Source organism: Sceloporus undulatus, chromosome 2 (assembly GCF_019175285.1).
Source record: "Sceloporus undulatus isolate JIND9_A2432 ecotype Alabama chromosome 2, SceUnd_v1.1, whole genome shotgun sequence".
In the NCBI taxonomy this organism is placed as follows: domain Eukaryota; kingdom Metazoa; phylum Chordata; class Lepidosauria; order Squamata; family Phrynosomatidae; genus Sceloporus; species Sceloporus undulatus.
This window is the reverse complement of record NC_056523.1, coordinates 286,780,683-286,803,054: the sequence shown is the minus strand read 5'-3', so window position 1 is coordinate 286,803,054 and position 22,372 is coordinate 286,780,683. Positions and strand designations below refer to the sequence as shown.

General features: G+C 39.2%; 1 protein-coding gene across 1 annotated transcript in view; it reads right to left on the bottom strand.

Moving 5' to 3' along the window:
- Window positions 1-761: 761 nt before the first annotated feature.
- Window positions 762-22,372, bottom strand: part of SSBP2 (single stranded DNA binding protein 2) — a 208,353-nt gene continuing 186,742 nt past the window's right edge. The window contains 6 exon segments of the mRNA XM_042447811.1: window positions 762-5,231; window positions 9,549-9,647; window positions 12,075-12,103; window positions 15,932-16,010; window positions 17,483-17,553; window positions 21,920-21,974. Coding sequence (XP_042303745.1) covers window positions 5,202-5,231; window positions 9,549-9,647; window positions 12,075-12,103; window positions 15,932-16,010; window positions 17,483-17,553; window positions 21,920-21,974 — 363 coding nt within the window. The 3' untranslated portion in view covers window positions 762-5,201.

Genomic DNA, 22,372 nt, shown 5'->3' with positions numbered 1-22,372 from the left:
CTAACAAAAGAAGAAAAACAATTTAATTCCCCAAATTAGTTATATACAGGCATACATACATTTCTTTTCTGTGATTTCTTTTTCTTAAAAACAGGGATGGCATAGCTCTGGGAAGATTAAAAAATCTCAATGCTTCAAGCACTTGTGCACCTTCATAGCTGCCTGAATTCTCCAGTTGATATCAGCAGAGCTCATGTGCAAGTGCATCCCAGAACCTGAGCACATTTTCAAAATGAAACTTTAATTATCCCAAATAGTGCCAAACCTAATTCTTCAAAAAGGTTTGAAGTGTTCTATGTGCAACTACATGGAGGAAGTCCCAGTAACTGACAGAATGAGATACTTTCCTTTTGCACAGTTCATGTGCCCTTTAGAGCAAACAGAAAGGTTTGCTCCACTGAATAAATTGTAAAATTATTAGTGTTGCGAACTGGCAACTGAAATTTATTTATGCTCAGAACTCTAGTCTATTTCCTTCTAAATAGTAAACAGACATTTTAGAATCTGGATCAGTTTTAAATTTTTTATCTCAGACTTCATAAAATAGAATTAAATATACCATTTAGTTTCTACCAAAATCACTGCTAAAATTCCAATGACTAGATTTGAATAGTTACTGTCTTATCATGACTTGCAATGTTAACAGAGTATTCTTAATTCTTAAGTGTTATGTGACAAACTCCTATTAACAATGCTTATGCATCTCTTTAGCATAAAAATCAGGGAACAAACGGACAATACATGAGATCTAAACGACTCAGGAAAAGTCAGTGCAATATTTATTGGCTACAATTTGTGATACCAAGGCAAAAGGGGGGGAAATGAAACATACAGTTTAATAACTGGTCCCTCTTCAGTTTCATCATCTATTTTCATAACCTCACTGCATCCAAAATATTGGCATACAAGCATAGTGTTGTCACACATATAATTTTTAGTCATGTGATCTTTTTGATGTAAAGATTTTAAAGTTGCTATCTAAAATGAAACAAAACATGCTAGACAATCGCATTTAAATAGCTATAGTCATCACTCAGTTAAGACTCAATGCTTCCATTGCAGTTGTTCCCCACACACCATTCAGCCATGGTTTAATGCTGTATGATCAATCTCTATGGTTATGTGCTTACTCTTCAATTCCCTCCTAGTCTCCTTGCATGTTCTGCCTAAAGCGTTATTTTCTGGGTGCAGGAAACCAATAGCTGCCCATTATCTTCCGACTAGCAGGCTGTGGTTTGCACTTGCCCTGTAAATCAGGATAATACACCAAGCACAGTAGGGGAGAGAATGTGCGAGCTAAGGCTTAATTCTGTAGTGCCAAACCATGTGCTCTTTAAGAGATTTTGGATTTCAGTTCCCAGAATCCCAGACTGTTGGCTAACATGGCTGAGGCTTTTGGGAGCTTAAGTCCAAAATTTCTTAAAGGGCACAGTTTGGGGACCACTACCATGATTTGATGATACATGTGTGCCCTTAATTATACATACTGTAGGCGGATGAAAATCTGTGTATTTAAATTAGTATTAAATAAATTTCCTTCTGGTAAAAAGCTCACTTAGGAAAAGTACAATTAATACTTAGGCTATACTCATTGGTCGAAAACACACTGTAGAAATAATCCAGTTTGAGACTGCTTTAACTGGTGCCACAATAAACTACTATTCACTAGCATTGAGCCATGGCAGTTAAAGCGGTCTCAAACTGGATTACTTCTGCCTTGTATTTTGGACCCTTATTAGTATTCAAGGGAACTAAAGAGAGTGCCTCATGGATATTAGTTCTTCTGGCTTCACTACTTTTAGTAGGACGTGTGAAAAGGTTTGAAGGAATTTGGAATATGTACCATATTAGACCAGGGCAGTGGCAACTAAAATTTTGGTTTATAGTCTGGAATGAGAGGCAAAACCTAACAGAGTTCCAAACATAAAGCTGGCATTTGCAACACAGAGAAGCAAATGCTTGAAGGAATTGTGCTAAATATTTGCTCTTATGCACCTCTTTCTTCAGATTATGACTGATGCCTATTAGTAGGCAAATGCTGACTAAAGGAAAGCTCCTACCACCTTGGGGAACACACAAAAATTCAGCAAGAAGTAAGCTTGAGGCCATTTCTTCTTCTGCTTACAAAGTAAATGTTTTAAGCTCCCTTCCATCAGTGTGTACAGAGCCCCCCAAAAGTTATTCATCGTGCTAATTTGTCTCCAACACACAATACTCCTATCTACCTCAGGCATTTAAAAAACAAATAAATATCTAAAGATGTTTTTGGAAGATTCTTATACAGGTATAGACATAATGTCAAAGATTTATGAGTTGGACTGGAGAGAAAGATGCTATGCTGACCACAAGTTATTCCTTTTTTTAAAAAAACCCAGGAGTGATGAATTACTGTGTGAACACTTTGCATGTATTTGCTTCTGCTGGGATAATTTCATCAACAAATCCAGAGAACAAGGTGTTCCATCTCAACTGGCCCTAAAACACACACACTTCTTTCAAGGAGACTTGACATTAAGGCTTGGATACAACTTATAAAGGCATGCATAGATGTTTCAATATGCTATGAAGAAATCAATGCATGGAAATCAATCTCCTATTTTGATATTGTCTTCTATTTTGCACACCTCTATAAACAGCTGATTTGAAAGTACAAAACATCACACACAAAAAATACTATTTACTTAGCAGTGTTTTTAGGTGCTATGTGTATAATATTCCATTAGTTTATGTGGCTAACTGGCAAAGTATATACTTAATGTTACAAATGAAAAAAATAGGCACAGAGACTTTCACATGCATAAAAGGAACGACTGGACAAAAAGATTTGGGATTAAGCAGTTATATCTGTTTATAAAAAGCTTTTGACCCAGTGGAGGCCTCTGTAAATTTAGGAAAGGAAAACAATGTTTGCAAATTTCAATTTCTCTAGCATTGGTTCCATCTCTGACACTGTTCCAGAAGGTCCTCAACAGTCTAGGATAGATTTGGGAAGATTTGGTTGCAACAAGCAGGAAAGAGAAGGAGGAATCAGCAGGAATCACTTATCTCTAATTCCATTTATGGAAGCTTCCACTGAATTAAAGAGCTTCTGTTAATGAAGGAGCAATATTGGATATCAGCCATTATTACTTCTTGTGCTTTATGCACTCAATGAAAGAGGAGTTAAATTACACATTTCTAAGAGTCATGGATTTGATGGCATAAATGACTTTGCTCATTCCCACTTTTTTTACTCATTCTACAGTTAAACACACGTAGACAATGTTTGCAAAACATCAACATAATTTAAATAAAGATCTTCCTTTGCCTTTAAAGTCAGTGATAAGGGGTGCCAACACCATGCACAGCTTCTCATTTAATTTGAGTACTTTCACTGCTACTTCAGTGAGAGGTGCACTATATAGACTGTAACAAAATTTTCCAATGATCTCAAGGAAACATAAATCAATGAACTCAGGTAACAGTTCAATACACACTTGCCAAAAGAAATGGGTTAAGAGATGTGCAAATAATGGGAGGTTGTTATTATTTTGAAAACACCATAAAGTAACATTTTGATTTAAGAACATATTGAAAAATTGGAAATGTGTCTCTTCATGTATCAGCATGTGTGAATAAAAAGGACTTGCTGCCATACTCTTTCCTCATGGGTAGCACCTTTAAATTCCACAGTCATTTTGGACCACAAGAGATGTGATCCTGGAAGAAATCTGACTCGGCCTACATAACTTTAAATGGATTTGCAGAGGGGTAGCCATGTCTGTTGTTTTTGCTGCAGCAGATTAAAAGTCCTGTAATACCTTAAAGACTAACACATTATTATGGCATAAGTTTTATTTAGTTCACAAAAACTTTCTGTCCAATAAAATGTGCTAGTCTTTATGATGCTACAGGAATCTGTGCCTTCACTTAAATTAAACAAATTAATTATTTATATAGTCTTAGAAACATCCAAAGAGGTCTTACAGAATTATACATAACATGAAATTACATACATAAAATGGTTAAGAGGACCAGTGAGAGTGTGTTTGGGGAAGAAACAGTATGGCTGGAAAAAGCTGACCTGCTTTTAACTGGTTACAGATAATTGGAGGTAAGGGTGTTACTAGCCCTGGGAGATAATAGTGGACTGTTAGAAAAAGCGTGCCTCAGCAACACAAGCTATAGCTTTTTATTCATTACTACACCTATGGAAGATCATACTAAATAAAATTTTATTTTTTTCCAAGAGCAGAAAGACAAAATCTGCCACTTTTATTGCTGGATGCTACAGCAATCAATCGCAGCCCAACACAGTAATGATGCATTTTTTTCCCTGCATAGATGAAGAAGCTGAGATAAACTCATACTTCCCTTGAAACAAATATTGAAGGATTTGCACTCTGATCCTCAACATGGATTTACATGGAAGTAAATCTGAATTATATCACTGGAACTTACCACCATGCAAGTTTGTTCAGGATTGCAGTTAGGCATCTATGAAGAAACAGGGACAAATAACCCTTCCAAGTTCTTTTCTCTCCCTTATTAGAATGGCAAAGGACTAATTTCATTTGCTGAACAAACTTAATGCACTGCATGTCTTCTGTTTCTTGAGACTGTATTTTTCCATTGGTATCAAACACAACTGTATGAGAGCCCTCTTATAAGCAGTTTTATTCCTATCAATGATGTCAGACAATGACAAAAACAGAACTTACTTGAGATCTTCTTTAAAAAAAATAACTTACAAAGCAGTGATATACACAGCACAAAACAGTTCAGATGGGGAGAGGGAAGCAGTTCTTTTAATAGTTAAAATGTAAACGTGAAAAAGATGGAATAAAAGTCCCTATTTCTTATTTCTACTTAAGATGTCATGTGATAATATTTTACAACGTCCTGCAGGTCTATGTATGTATGTGCGCATATCTATGTCTCTGTAATACACACATACATACACCTATCCTACATATACATACACAGATAATTTTGCAGTTCAGTCTTGGGCAGCTTGGATATGCCACATATGGATGCCGAAATCGGATCAGGGCCCGTTTTCTTCACAAAACTGGAGAGATGGTTGAAAAAAATGGTGGGTCCAATTGTGGCAGAGATCTTTTCTGTTAAACTGTACACAGGGATGAGTAATTTTTCTTCTTTAGTAGCTCTCTGGAGAGGGCCAACTCAGTGCAGCTGTCATGAAGAGACTTGGTAATGGATCACACACTCATTGTCATGCTGGGAGAGTACTGAAAAATAGGAATCCACATTTTAGCAGCAATGTAAAGGCTTAATAACAAATCATATGAATGTGTGATAAAATATCAATAGTTAAGTAAGCTTTCAAAAATGATTCAGGGAGCACTTTTAAAAGGTTTATCTAATTGGACTGATATCCTGCACCATCTAAAGGAATCAGTGAAATTATCAGTGATTAAAAAGTGAAGCATGAAATCCTACTACGGAAAAGTAAAGAAAGTTAATAGTATAATAGTAAAAGAATAGTAAACCAAAGAAAATCCTATGCTTGTTTGTGATGATGATTCATGATCCTTAAACTCAGTCTAGTAGAGAAGCAATCAGTACTAGTATCAAGACAACTCATAAATATATGTAAAATCAGCAGTCCAATTGAATCACTACATACAGTCAGCCCTCTTTATCCACAGATTTTTTTATCCACTGATTCAAGCATCCATGGCTTGAAAATGTTCAAAAAAGTATAAATTCCAAATATCAAACTTTGATTTTCTATTTTATAGAAGGGACTCCATTTTGCTCTGCAATTTAATGGGATTTGAGCATCCACAGATTTTGTTATCCACCACGGGGGATCCTGGAACCAAACCCCAGTGGATAATAAGAGACCACTGTATATAGTTTATTAATTACTCTCTGGTCTCATCTGCACTGCAGAAATAATGCAGTTTGACACTGCTTTAACTGCCATGGCTTAATGCTATGGAATTTATGGTTTGCTGTGGCACCAGAGAGAAAGCTTAGTATCTCCAAAACTACAAATCCTATTAATTCCACAGCATTGTGTCATGGCAGTTAAAGCAGTGACAAACTGCATTATACTTGCAGGGCAAATTAGACCTTAATGTTTAAAAAGCTGATGTTGCTTCTGTTCATTCTTTAAATCAAACATGTTTAATTAAAAGGCCCATTTTTATCATAAGGAACTAACCTTTTAAAAGTGAATGCACTTTTGTCCATTTTGAAATTATTATACACTGTAAATTATTAAACATTTTATCTTTTGTATACATACATTTTTATGGTTATTTTATATTTTAATGACAATTGCCCAATTGTATAAAATAGTTCTTCCAGTAATCTTAACTTGCTAAAACTATGAAACCTCAGTGTTTTGCTTTGATTCAGGGGAAATTTGAAATTTATACTTTTATTGAACATTTTCAAACCGTATATGCTTGAATCGGTGTATAAATAATCCGTGTATAAGAAGGGCTGACTGTAAATGCTGTTGTTACATTATTATACATGTATGCATGTGCACGCACGCACGCACGCACTCACACACACACACACAATATACATAAGAGTGTAGTTATGCTCCCCCATAACAATTCTGCTGCTCAAAAAACAAACAAACAAACAAACAAACAAACAAAAAACCTTCCTTAAGTCCTCATATGTCTAGCTTTGCAGCATCTTAAAACTTCATTTGACCCTTTAGAAAAACAGTTTAGGCACCCAAAGAAAAGAGCAGGCAAAGATACAAAGGAAATGTTAACTCAAAAATGAAGGAGCTATAGATGTGAAGAGTCAGTGTAGTATACTGGTTTGAGTGTTGGACTATGACTCTGGAAACCTGGGTTTGAAGGAAAAGTCACACTCTCTCAGTTTTAGAGGAAAGCAAAGGCTCTCTGAACAGTGGAGTCTCCTTCCTTAGAGGTCTTTAAACAGAGGCTGGATGGCCATCTGTCGGTGGTGCTTTGATTGTGATTTCCTGCATGGCAGGGGGTTGGACTGGATGGCCCTTGTGGTCTCTTCCAACTCTATGATTCTATGATTCTAAATCTTGCTGAGATAACCCCTGTGATTGGGCCACATTAGTATTGCCATAAGTTAAAAAAAGCAAAGGCACACAACAACCACCAACAGGTGTGAACAATTTTTAGTGTCACAGGCGGGTTATAGACCGCCCGTTTGGGGCGGCCTGCACCCGCCCTTTCCCTGGTGTATCGGGGCCTCAGCTGCCAGACTGGCAGCCTCCGAGGCCCCGATCCGCCCCTTTTCAGGCCGCGGGGAAGCGGCAAAAGGCCGCTTCCCCGCGGCCTGGAAAAGGGTGTCTTTGGGGCTTCAAGCCCCAAGGACACCCGGTGATGGCAGGGAGGAGGAGAAAGGAGCCGCTTGGCCCCTTTTTCATCTGCGTCGCTGGTGCAGCCACGTAAAGGCTGCGCCCAGCGACGCAAATGGCAAAAGGAGCTCCGTTTCGGAGCTCCTTCTGAGGTCGGGGAAAGGGCGCACTATGCGCCCTGGCGCGGCGTGACAATGTCACGTCCACACTGCCCCATATAGAGGCGGCGCTCTCGTGCCGCCGTAATGGTGGCACCGTCTACATAGGGTGCCACCATTCTGTATGGACTGGGTCTGTATTAGGGTTAGGGGCATCAGGAAGTGACGCCCCTTTCTAACCTAATACGGACCCAGTCCGTATTTTCAGGCTCGTCTGTAACAGGCCTCAGTTTGCAAGTCCTTGATGGAGTCTATCCACCGGTAATGTAGTCTTCCTCTTTTTCGACTATCTTCAACATTATCAAGCATTATTGTCTTTTCTGAGTCCTGCCTTCTCATGATTAGAGTATGACAGTCTAAGTTTATTAATTTTGCCTTCTAGAAAAAGTTCTGGCTTAATTTACCTGAATATTTACCTCTATATTCAAAATGAGTTGATTCTCTTCCTGTAAGCTTTTCTTCATGGTCTAGCATTCACAGTGATAGACATATATTGGGAAATAAAATGGCATAGACAATCCTGGTATTCTATATACAGTGGTGCCTCGGATTACGAAAGTAATTCGTTCCGCGGCCGCTTTCGTAACCCGAAAAGCCTTCGTAAGCCGAATTGCCATAGGCGCTAATGGGGAAAAGCCGCGATTCCGTGCGAAAAAGCCGAAAAAAGCACCAAAAGTTTTTTCGTAACCCGAAAAAACATTCGTAACCCGGAACAATAATTCCCTATGGGATTTTTTCGTATCCTGAAAATTTCGTAACCTGGGTATTTCGTATCCCGAGGTACCACTGTATTTTGACGCTTCAAGATCTTTTCTAGTTTATTGGAAGCTGTCTCCAAATTCTAGTCTTCTTTTGATTTCTTGACTACAATGGCGAATTTGACCCGTAAACTTATATAAGCTGAAGAGTCTTAAACAAATACTTATCATCTTTTTCTGTAAACTGAAAAATATTTTTACAGTATAATCCTATGCATATGTAGGCAGGAATAACTGCTAATGTATTCAATGGGGCTTACATGTCACTAAATGCATTTAGTATTCCAGCCTTACCAACACAATTGCAGTAATCACAGATATGCATAATAGTATGAAGTGCATGGAAGTGATGACAAAATGAGGGTTCTTAAAGAGTATTATAACCAGTAATTGCGAAAAGGCTGAAAAGCTCAGAAAATAGACACTCTTTTCTATATAGAGCATCCAGCCTCCAATGTGTTAGGGCAGTGGTCCCCAAACTTTTTCTGGCTACTGCCCCCTTTTCTCTTGAGTGACAACCATATCACCCCCCCTCCTCCATGCTAGCTAGTGAAGGAAAGGAGAAAAGGAGGAGAGCATGCAGGCTCCTGCCTCCCTTCTCTTTTGCCTAGCTCAAGCCAGCTAGTCAAGGCAAAAGGGAAGGGAGGGGCAGGCATACATGCTCTCGTCCTTTCCCCTTTGCTTTGGCTAGAAAGCAAGAGGGAATGGGGGAGAACTTGCATGTTTCTGCCCCCTCCTTTCACTTTTGCCTCAGAACCAGCCTGTGTCTTTCTTACTGGAAGATGCTTTCTTCCTTGGACTTCTTGCAGGGGGAGGCCAAGCAGTTTCTGCCCAAAGGTGGACCTGGCAAGTATTTTAGGGCCTGGGGGGGGGGTGAGTGAGGAAAGGGGAAGGACAGGGTCTGTTTGCTCTGCTCCAGGTGAGGCAAAGCCAGAGGAACAATACTGGGTCTCTTGCCTCACAGCCTGGACAGACAGACAGCTTGTTCCCGGAGCAGCTCTCCATTGGGCCTCCCTCCCTATCCCAGAATGATGTATAAAAGGAGTTTCATGTAAACCTCATCCCTACAATTCCCTGCCACCGCCTTTTTCCTCACCACTCCCCTGCTGTCCTTTTCCCCTCTCAGCACCCCCCCCCCAATAGTTTTCCAATGGTCCCAGGTGGGCACTACTGGGAATGATTGTGCTAGAGTTATAGGTAGAAAATGGACAGTGCTGATTTATTTTAATTTAATCAATGTAAAACCTGAAAATGTAACCTTAATCTGAAAATTCTTCACATCAGTCAAAGTTATGAAACATCAAAAATATTCATATTACTTACACTTTCACTCTGAAAGGGGTTTAGAAAGTTGCCCCCCATTTCACCATCATCTCGAGGGGTTCCTGGCTGATTGCTCATGCTCATATTACTGGGAGAATTCTATTGAAGTAAAAAAGAAAGTCAATACTATAGCTTTAAATTCATTTGCAAATGTTTTAGAACAAAGTTTAACATGTTAATTAACAAATAGGGACAACACATTAAAGGACAAACTACATGTGAGTTACTACAATGTAATAGTCAATTTTTTATCAATGCTTAGGCCAAAGGCCATTCGCATGATTAAAATGTAAAACCGATGACAGATATTCAGAATTATAAAATGCTCCATCAAATAACTAACATCCAAATTTTATACATTAAAACATAATAAAATTCCAGACAATTAAATAAAACAACATTAAAAACAACTTCAAAGTTTAGATAAGATCAGCCCCATGACAATCAACTGCAATGTCTGCTATTACCCTTGCCTGAATTTTGATTGCTGCTGAGGCAATCAGCAAAGTTACCTTAGAATCAATATCAGACAAGAGATAAAAAAAAATTTCAGAGGTAGTATTAGATTGTAAATTGGACAGAATAGATCCCATAAATTTAGTTCTTGGGTCAGTATGTAGTGAGCAAAAAAGCAGATAATGAGGCAAATCCTCGATTTCTGGAGCTCCACAAATACATATACGGGAATCCTTAGGTGTGTGTGAATATCTGCCATTGATCATGGCTGAAGGCATTGTTTGAAAATGAAGAGCTGTAAAAGCCTGCCTAAGCTTTGGGAATGTAAGCTTCCCTAGGTAAACAGCCATCTGATGGTCCAATTTATATAATCTAAACCATTTGGAAAATTTCGAGTTGTTAATAGCTAGTCTATCCAGATACACATCATGGTTAAAAATGTATTCACAAAGCTTCTCTCTTGAATTCCAGGTAGAAGGATTTTCAGTTAGAGCAGGATATGATTCAAGCAACCTATGGCATCTTAAACTCCAGACTTTGCAGCTGGGTAAATGTTGGAAACCCAACTTAGGAAAAACCTTAACTGGAGAATCTATTACAGATCTCCAGTAGTTAAATACAGTGCGCCCGCGCCATACGCGGGCGCGCCATACGCGGCCTTGAGCATACACGCTCAAGCCGCGGGGTGCGCGCGGGGCGGAAGGGGCGGCACGTCCCATTCAATTGAATGGGCACGTGTGCCTGTTGTGCCCCGCGCGTGCCTGTGCCGCCGCGCCGCTACGCACGAACCCCATTGTTTCCAATGGGGCTCGAGCATAGGCGGAATTCGCCTTACGCAGAGGGATCCGGAACGGATCCCCCGCGTAAGGCGAGGACGGACTGTAAAGTAAAATGAATACGAGCTCTGATGGAAGGGAGGCCGACCTCAGCCCGAACCAAAGTTGCAGGCGTACCAGGTGAAAGTAAGAACAATTTCTTGAAAAATGTATTCTGGATGGCTGCAATGTACAGTCGGTCCTTCTCATACACAGATTTTTTATACACGGATTTAAGCATACACGGTTTGAAAATGTTCCAAAAAAGTATAAATTTACCTTGATATTCCATTTATTATTAGGGACACCATTTTGCTATGTCATTATACTTAATGGGACTTGAGCATACACGGATTTTGTTATACACGGGGGATCTTGGAACCAAACCCCAGCGTATAACAAGGATCCACTGTAATAGTAATATCTGCTGGACCTAAGGTGAGAGCCCTTCTGATTTTACTATTAAAAAAAAATTAAGAGAAATAATTGTGGCGGAAACTGTTGCCAATCATCAACACAATTTATATAGCAGCTATCAGTACCTCCCAGTTCATGACCTATATTTAAACAAGATGTTTGAAATGTTATGGACTTTGTTGGTATTGCCAAAACTTAACATCTGCACTGAACACAAGCAACTTGGTTATAATTAATCAATCAATCACAAAACAGAGGTTTAGAGTTCATCACTGCACATCATATTTGCGGACCCGGCTTTGATATTTGCGGATTTGATTATTCATGGATTTGATTAATATGTTCTCTCTAGGAATATTTAGGTCCTCCAGTGCAAGTCTATGGTCAACTTTAACTAAAAGTTGCACTGAAAGACCTAGAGATTCCTAGAGAGCATACTCTACTAGGCATCTGTAGCTCCTCCAGTGCAGTTCTATGGTCAGTGTCTGTTGGACGTTGACCACAGAGCTGCACTGGAGGACCTAAAGATTCTTACAGAGGTGTCCTCTCAGGTAAAAACATGATGTTTTTGTTATTTGCGGTTTTTCCATATTCACAGGGGTCTTGTGCCCCTAACCCTAGCGAATATGGGGGGACAAGTGTACATTCAAGTGATAAATTAACAAGTCTTTTGAACAAATCCTAAGCATTACAAGATTTGATTTGATTTCCTATGAATGATTATTTGCTTGTGTTCCTTCAGTGTCAATAATCTAATAAAAGCTACTTTATTATTTCAAAAATTAAAAGAACTTTAATAATTAAAATAAACTTGCTTTATGACCTTAGGAATACTTACTTTGGAGATACTGTCCATGTCTCCTGAGCCTTAAATTGAAATAAACATTCATTTTAGTTTTCAATTTAATCAATTTGAGACTAGGATTTAAAACGTATCATATTGCAGATTAGCTTAGATCTAGGAAACTCACACCTTCTTAACTGTGAGTCTTCACTTTCTTGTTCTAACTGCTACCTGAACAGTGGGATTTAAGTATTTTTTTAAAACAAACAAACAAATGTTTTATGTGAGCCACAGCAAGACCACATTGTTGTTTAGGTGAATTAGATAATAATGTAAATATAATAAAAAAGACAACAGCAATTATGCAGTTAGTATACTGTAACATTAGATTTCCACATAGAAGATTCTCAACTGACACAAGCACAGACCATTGAAGAAAACAAAGTTCTAATCTATTTAGTCATAGAAAATACTAAGAGGAGATAAAATAAAATAAAGGAGGAGTACTTGGGGGTTATGACTTCTTTTTCTTTTTAAATGAAAGTGCTCAAACAGAGGTTTGAAATAGTATGATTCAATTTCACATTTAAAAAATCAGAAACAAAAGAGTGATTTCAATACAGTTGACCCGTGCCATACGCGAGCATGCCATCCATGGACTTGAGCTCATGTGGATGGCAAGCCTGGGGGGGGGGGACAAAATGGTGCACATGCATGCGCTACATGCGCAGTGCAACACACAGGAAAATCAACAGAACTTGACATCTCATGTTTTTTCGCATACGTGGGGGGAGGATCCGGAATGGCTCCCCCGTGTATACAAAGGAACCACTGTACAAAACAGAAAGCAGAATTTTGGGTTTCTTTCTTTCCTCCTTTTTTTAAATTGGGCTTTATTGTTATGATTATTCTGAGAGCTCTCTGAGCTGCATCTAGTAAATAATCAAAAATCAAAATGTCTCTTTCCATGGCAAGGTATGAACTAAAATTTCTAAAGAAAATATCTAGATTTCCTCAAATGCTTCAGTTTCTTCAGTCTCTTATATTACAGTCAAGCTCATTACTAATACAGACCTTTCAAAAATCTGCAGCCCTGTTTCTGCCTTTAACATTTCTGTTAGTATTTTTACTACAGTGGTATTACAGTGATTTGTAATATAGTGTTCATTTAAGAGTTTGCCATTGCTTTTACCAGTCTTGTTTCATACAGCTTCCCTGACTGAAATTTTGGTTAAAAACCCCTGAAACAAATTAAGTATCAGTCATCCCTTTTGGTCTCTCCATTCACCCACCCAAATTGAATGCATTTCATTGTTTTGCAATTCCATCTTCTTTGTTGGGATTAGTTTTTTGTTTTGTTTTGTTTTACTTTTCCTTGCAGTGTTCTGCTTTTGTCAAGACAAAAAGTACAACTACTTTTTAACTACTTGGTTGACTGGTCAATCTGAGAGCCAATGCATACAACAATTATTCTGCTTCTGGTGGCTCATTTTTGAATGGCACTCAAAGTAAACAGCATGGGTCGGCAACCTGCGGCCCGCGGGCCACATCCGGCCCCCGGAGGCGCCAGGAGCAGCCCCCGCTCGCTCCTGCCGCCGATTGCCGCCGCTCCGGCCGCCATTTTGTTTTTTAAAATGGCGGTGAAGTCTCGCGTGACCTTTCTCGTTGCGCGAGACTTCGCCGCCATTTTAAAAAACAAAATGGCGGCGCCCATCTAGGAGGCCCGGTGTGCTCCCTGGAGTCCTGTTCGAGGGCTCCAGGGCCATGCCAGGCCTCTGAATGGGCTCTCCTCCCTCCTCCTCCTTCGCCCTCCACCCTCCTGGCCCCGCCCTTCGCCCTTCAGGCTCGGCTCTCCTGGCTCTCCCTTCTCTCTCCGCCCTCCTGGCCCTGCCCTTCACCTTCTGGCTCCGCTCTCCTGGCTCTCCTGGTTCTGCCCTCAGCCCTCCCCCCATGGAAGAGCGGGGAAGGAGGAGAAGGAGGAGGCAGAGAACGAAAGAGAAAGAGAAAGAAAGAAAGAAAGAAAGAGTCAGAGCCACTACCACGCAAGAGAAGAGGTTGGTTCATTGGGGGAGGGGGGTTATCGGAAGCTACACCTACTACCTGTCCCTTTGTGGTTTGGGACACAGTGTGCATGCATTTTCCCCTGTTCTGTGGCCTTCAGGTAGCTTCCACATGCTAACAAATATTGTTATTCTTATGCTTACATCCCTTGGTATTCCCTTTGCAAAACCCTCCACATGGGCTGGCTGTTTGGGTTGAGACATTGTGCATGCATTTGATCTGGATTTCCTGCATGGCAGGGGGTTGGACTGGATGGCCCTTGCAGTTTCTTCCAACTCTATGCTTTTCCTCTGCTTTCTGACTTTCAGGTAGCTTGCATGCTGCAAATATTGCTATTCTTATGCTTATATCCTTTGGTATTCTCTTTGCAAAATTCCTCCACATGGGCTGGATTGCTCCTTTCTGGATTGAGACAGTGTGCATGCATTTGATCTGGATTTCCTAATTTTTATTTAACTTTACTTGTTCTTGTTCTTCATTTTGAATATTGTATATGTTTCTATTTTATTTTTTACTTCAGATAATGTTTGCAGTGTATTTAGGAATTATTTATTTATTTATTTATTAAAAATATTATTTAATTATTAATTTTTGGGCTTTGGCCGAAGGATGGGACCGAGGAGAGAGCCCCCGACATGCGGCTCCGCCCCCGGAGGGAGGAAGCTCTGCCCCAGCATGCGGCTCCACCCCCAGAGGGTGGAAGCTCCGCCCCGGTGTGTGGCTCCGCCCCAGAGGGTGGAAGCTGCACGCCTGGTGTGCAGCTCCGCCCCCAGAGGGTGGAAGCTCCACCTCCCAGCTTCGGCCCCCCAGTTGTCTGAGGGACAGCAACCCAGCCCCTGGCTCAAAAAGGTTGCCTACCCCTGGTAAACAGCATCCAAATTAATCTGCCACAAACAGACATACGTTCAGAGTTTTATTTCCTTCTATTTGTTGTTGTTGTGTTTTTTTTTCCCTGCTTCTCTCTGTGGCAAATTTATTCATATTGTTTTAGATCAGTGCTTCTCAATTATTTTCTGTCATGCCCCCCCCTAGGAAGAAGAAAACATTTTGCGCCCCCCGCGCGACTGTAAATAGTATCATTTGTCTATAAAATTGTTATAAGTACACCTCTGCATAACACTGTATCCTAAGCCTCGCGCCCCCCCTGGGGGGCCCGCCCCACTATTTGAGAAGTACTGTTTTAGATGAACATGTGGAAGAAATTAGCAGTGAAATATACATATACATTTCTTGCTCTAGTTGCTAAATGGTCAAAAATCATTATTTTCATCTTAAACAGCATGTCATGACATGTGGCTTTTTTTGTATTTTGGGACTGCATCTCAGCCTTGTCCTGTCCCACCTTCCAATAACAATCATTCTAAGTGGAAGCATAAATTAAGTTTTATTGTTCTAAAATTATGTACGATCATGTAAAATGGAGGGTTGGGTTTTGAAATTGTAATTTTTAATAGTTTGATATTTTATTTATATTATTATTAAAATGAAGTAATACTTCTAAGTTCAAGCAAAATGATGCTTCCAAAAGCTTCCAACCAAATTACAAGGTTGTTTTTCTTATCAAAGTACTTCACTCCCTAGAACCCTGCACAATAGTTTTCTCCCCATGCAGTGTAATTCTAAAGAAACCACATTTTCACATATAAAGCAGAAGAGGATAAAAACAGTAATTCACGTAAGTAACATATATTATTTCTATGTGACTTGGAATTTTCTTGGTACCCTGAGATTTTTTTTTAGCAGAAGAAAAATTGAAAATATGATGGAAAAAACAGACTTTTTGCTTTCTAGATTTGGATAAATTCCCTGACCCAAGATTAAATAATTATAATTAAATGTAACATCCTTACCTAATGATCCGTTCATATGATGTGAATCCATTCCACCCAATCCACCCATAGGGCCATCAGACCCTGGTCCCATTGGAAACTGCAAAAAGTGAAAATGCATCATACTACAAACATCCTACCCAAATGTGGTAAATAATAAACAGTTTAGTTTAGTCTTGTTTTTTTTAAATACATGTATTTAAATATAGATATATAATGAGATATCTTGAAGATGAAGCAGGCCTAAACACAAAATTCATTTATGTTTCATGTATACATTATACATATAGCCTAAAGGTAATTCCCCACTCAGCCAATAAAACCCACTGGGTGACCTTGGGCAAGTCACATACTGTCTGAACAAATCTTGCCAAGAAAAACCTATGATAGAACCTATCGCAGGAGTTTATCACACAAAGGAGATTGCGAGTTTATCCCGTAAATATCCCAGAAAAATCACGTAATTACGTGTCACGATTTCACATAACATCGCACAAAACCCGTCATTAAAGTGGTCACAAAGAAGCATTAATGTGCATCTTTTTACTTTGGGGATTTCAGTGACAATGCATTTCTGATGTCACTTTATTTGTGCAATTGCGTGTGATAATCATTCGTGCAGTACTCGCCATTTCCACTTCATTTGTGGGATGCTTTAAATGTGCTTTAATCTCTCTTTAATATCAAAATCAGCCCCAGAGTGATAAACTCCTTAGGATAATCATAAATTGGAAACGACCTGTAGGGACACAACAACAAATTTCTATGTAATTTTAAAATAATTTTGTGCATGACATAAGGTTTGTGTGCCCTGAACCATCAGAAAGCAAAGGTGTCACTGTTTCAGAAACCATGAAAAAGTTTTGTATTTTGGAGTAATTTGGATTTCCGAACTCCAGATAAGAGGCACTGTACTGTAGAACTCTTTAGATGGAAAGTAGAATAGAAACAAAAATCCAAGCTTAAATCCAAGAGTTTTGGATTAGGAAACAATGGAGTAAACCCACTGAATCAACAGAGCCTTTGTAAATCAACATTTTATGTTCCCATGCTTCAGCTGGTCTACAGTAGGTGGGGCAAGCAACTGAATTTACCTTATATTTTCATAATCTTGCTGCCATCAGTATTACACTGTTACACTTTTAACAGAAAATAACTAGGGCTAGGAATTAGCCTAAATAATACCTATAAATTCTCATGGGAGAAAATTTTTTGATAACAGGACTGCATCAAAGTAGTCCCATGGTGTAGCCTCTGCAAATACTTTTCTACTAGTAAAAATTCTGGAGAGCAATGCTATATGCTGTAACTTGTATATAATTCATGTTCTTCCTCATGAAGATAGATGATGGTATTTTTAAAAAGTAATTTATTTTTCCTTGAGTAATGCGTTTAGTGAATAGCTTATTAATGTCACTTGTTACTGAAGGACTGACTTGTTACCTTGCTTGCTACTAGCGTGTTGCTTCTTAATAGAGCCAGGATGGTACACAATTCATTAAAGATCTGTAGTACAAAATAGAAAAGCACAAGCTATACAATGAAACATATGTGTTTATTTCTGATACTTACATTAGGTCTGTTCGGTCCAGGAGGTACTGCATTCATTAAAGTGTACATATTATCTCCAGAATTGGTTGAATCTGAAAATTATTAAGATGAAGTACTTTAGCAAGGAAAGCTCAATGGGTACAATTAACTTTTATGCAGCAACATACTCCAGCAGTGGGAATAGCACAATGGAAGAACTCATTCCACAACTACTTTCAGAGTGGTCTTCAAAACTACTGTTAACATACAATAAAGAAAGTATAGATATTTTAATAATCGACAACCTGTTTAGACTCTGAATGGGTCAGAATTTGGTGGGAATACAAGATGTAACTGGAAACAAGAGAAAATACTGCATAGGTACCAGCAACAGTTTGCATTTTTTTAAAACCATGGAAATACAATTTGGAATCCAGATTACTCAGTACTAAAGGTCATTCATGTGTGCTGGGCCATCCTGACTCTGTTAATGTTTCATGATTAAGTCAATTCTTTCAGTAAGAAGCAATGACAAGGTGCAATGACAAGATGAAGAAAGACTGGGGTTTGAAAACTGAAAAAAAAAATGAAGAAAAACTGTTCTTTGTAGTCTCTGTGACTCACACATATGGGTTGTTCTGTCCCTGTGAGCAGCCTGTTCTTAGTTGGACAAAAGGCAAAGAATTCTGGCCTATGACTCAATGATATCTTAGATCTCTAATCATGATAAAAACCATTATAGTTAAATCAAAACTGAATAGTCCTTTTTCAAATAATCTGAAAATGTAAGGGTAAGAAAATAATACTTTATAATCCTATTTGAGAGAATGTCAACACATGTCATAAGTTGAACATGAGTCAACAGTGTGATGCGGCAGCTAAAAAGGCTAATGCAATTCTAGGCTGCATCAATAAAAGTATAGTGTCTAGATCAAGAGAAGTAATAGTGCCACTGTATTCTGCTCTGGTCAGGCCCCATGTGGAATATTGTGTCCAGTTCTGGGCACCACAATTCAAAAAGGACATTGAGAAACTGGAACATGTCTAGAGGAGGGCGACTAAAATGGTGAAAGGTCTGGAAACCTTGCCCTGTGAGGAACGACTCAGGGAGCTGGGGATGTTTAGCCTGGAGAAGAGAAGGTTAAGAGGTGATATGATAGCCCTGTTTAAATATTTGAAAGGATGTCACATTGAGGAGGGAGCAAGCTTGTTTTCTGCTGCTCCAGAGAACAGGACCAGGAACAATGGATGCAAGCTACAGGAAAAGAGATTCCACCTCAACATTAGGAAGAACTTCCTGACAGTAAGGGCTGTTCGACAGTGGAACAAACTCCCTCGGAGTGTAGTGGAGTCTCCTTCTTTGGAGGTCTTTAAGCAGAGGCTAGATGGCCATCTGTTGGGGATGCTTTGATTTGGATTTCCTGCATGGCAGGGGGTTGGACTGGATGGCCCTTGTGGTCTCTTCCAACTCTATGATTCTATGATGAATGAATGTTTCATTTTCTGTTCATCAGCTTTTTCAAGCATGTGTATGGGCCGGAACAGATGGCCCTTTAAAGTCGCCATCTGGTGTTTATATGCCACACACTCTCATGCCGTCCTGAAGCTGCCCAGAAGCTGGGTAGCTGCTCAGACGTGGGCAGCTTCAAGGTGCTCCGGTGGAACTCTGTGTATACACAGCATTCCGGCAGACCAGCTTTAAGCCGCCATGGAGCCACGGCGGAGCAGGAAAACCGCCTTTCCCCAGCCGAAAAAGGAGCAGATCTTTGCTGCTCCTTTTTGTTCTGCTTCAAGGTGGATTGGGGCGGCAGCATGTGTTCACCCCAATTCACCTCTGTTTCGCCCCTATATTTCATTTCCTAAAAGTTTTGGAACATTTTAAAAAAATCTATCCCAATAAATAGCAGTTTTGGAATTTGAGACTAGTAGACGGGAATAATGCATAGAAGTATATCCTATTTATATGTTTAGAGGAAGTAGAATAATTTGATAACTACAATGTATGCAGAATTCAAAGATATAGCCGTGTTAGTCTGTAGAAACAGATTGTAGAGAGATCCTGGAGTACCTTTGAGACTAACTAAAAAAGAAATTGGCATAATTCACATAATTCACAATGTATGTTCACACGACAAAGAAGGGGAAACAGGTACTAAGCCTTGCCACAAACCAAGATGCCAATTCTGCCCACACATTTATCCCAGAAATGTCATCACAAGACCTAATGGCATCACCCACAATATTAAGGGGAACTTCACATGCTCCTCCTCCAAAGTTCCATCAATGCCTGTCAGCACTCTACATTGGGCAAAGGGGCCAGTCCCTGTGCCAGAGGATAAATGTACATAAACCAGACATTAGGAATGGGAATATACAAAAACTGGTGGCAAAACATTTCACTCTCCCTGGGTATTCCATCTCAGACCTCAGAACAGTGGACCTTGAACAAAAGAACTACAAAAGTAGATTGGAAAGTGAAACAGCAGAATTAGAGTTCATCCACAAATTACAGTCCCTCAGCAATGGATTGAACAAAGATAATGGGCTTCCTGGCACACATTTCAACGTCACCTGACCCCATGGACATCCTACACTCATCTAATCTCTTCACCACAGGCTAGTTACATTGTCAAACTGGATTTGCCACTTCATTTCCATGCACAAAGGCTAATTTACAATGCCTTTGTTCACAAACTACCATAATTAAAACTGGGCTTGCCACTTTATTTCCATACACAAAGGACTTTGAATTCATAGAATCATAGAGTTGGAAGAGACCGCAAGGACCATCCAGTCCAACCCCCTGCCATGCAGGAAATCCAAATCAAAGCATCCCTGACAGATGGCCATCCAGCCTCTGCTTAAAGACCTCCAAAGAAGGAGACTCCACTACGCTCCAAGGGAGTGTGCTCCACTGTCGAACAGCCCTTACTGTCAGGAAGTTCCTCCTAATGTTGAGGTGGAATCTCTTTTCCTGCAGCTTGGAGCCATTGTTCCTGGTCCTGTTCTCTGGAGCAGCAGAAAACAAGCTTATTCCCTCCTCAATGTGACACCCCTTCAAATATTTAAACAGGGCTATCATATCACCTCTTAATCTTCTTTTCTCCAGGCTAAACATCCCCAGCTCCCTAAGTCGTTCCTCATAGGGCATGGTTTCCAGACCTATGAATTCAAATTCAAATTGACATTCTCAAACACCAAGGGCATATATAAGTCTGTCCCTGGCTTACCACCCCACCAAATGCATCTGAGGAAGTAGACTTAAGTCTATGAAAGCTCATGCTACCAACTTCTTTCTTCAGCTAGTCTCAAAGGTGCTACAAGATCTCTCTACTTACAACATATGTAATAAACTGAAAGTCACACATATTCCGCTTTTTCTTTGTTATATTGTGTTGTGAGTCTGGGTACTTAGTTATATAATGTGCAGGTGTAGATTTCCATATATATTTTGTTTTATATTTTTCAAAGTAATGTGTTAATAAAAAATAATTTTTAAAATGTGTCCCAAAATGTGTATGCATCTTTGCAAATTTTCTGAATCGCAATGAACACATTTTGTATGCAAATTTCCTAATGTGTACACTTCCACATTTGCCTATTCCTTTATTGATTTGGTCGGCCCTCCCCAAAAAGAAGAAGAATAAGAATAAGAAGAAGAAGAAGAATTCAGACAAATATGTGACATATTCCTACACAGCTTGTTTTATACTATTATTTGTGAGGGTCTACAGACAATTTCATCGTTATGGAACTAATTGGATATCTGGTAACTGCTGAGGAAAAAGTAAACTTGCACACTGATTAACTTGAATTAAAGCTAAATGTTTTAATTAGATATATTTACTGAAAGTTACTTTGAATTTGTATCTAAATGTATTCTTTCTGATATATGCTAAAAAAGAAATTCCAAGGGAGTAAAGTAGCAGCCAATTATGAATTATTTAAAAACTAAGAATGTGTCCAAATTGAGAAAATCCTTCACAAAACTGTAGTATCTTACCATAATCAACTAAATACTTTATTAATGGAAAGGAAGAATGCTAAAGCTAGTTTAAGAATACAGTGGACCCTTGTTACACGGGGGGGGGGGGGGTTGGTTCCAAGATCCCCCGTCGATAACAAAATCCGTGGATGCTCAACTCCCATTAAATATAATGACATAGCAAAATGGTGTCCCTTATATAAAATGGAAAATCAAGGTTTGATATTTGAAATTTATACTTTTTTTTAAACATTTTCAAACCGTGGATGCTTGAATCCATGTATAAAAAATCCGTGTATAAGAAGGGCCGACTGTACTGAGTAAATCATATTCTTCCTAATGTGAAAATGTATTTCTTTTGTTTGTACTGCATATACCTTTTGCTTCTTTGTGCTTTTGCATTTAATTGCAAATTATTAATTATTGTAAGGACATTAGCATTTGTAGCATTCATATTTTACATTGCTTTTTCATTCTTTAGTTAAATAGGCTACCTGCTGGACTAGGCATGATGGGCGTTCCTGGTGGTCCTCCACCTCCTGGTGGACCCTAAAAACAAACAGAATCAATGATTCACATACAACAACCAGTATATTCAAAAGAATGGAGGAGATTAAAGCACACAAGAACAGGGATTCTCTTCTTGATCAGTTAAAGTTTTATTTCATAATTAATTCCACTGGTGAGCTCACATACTCATGGGATTAGCATGTAGTTCCCCAACCCACTGTCCATAGGTTTTGCGACATGTATAGATTGTTGTCCTACCAGTACTCCTTTACCCCAGCCAGTTACAAACACTTGGCAATTTTGTATGAAATGATAGTTGGCTGCTGATGGAAGCTGAACTGTTCCTGTACAAAAGCACTAGTGTGTGCTTGAGAGACTGATTGGTATAGATGAAAGTGACAGTGGGCAGCTGGTACTTGCAAGATTGTCCACACAAT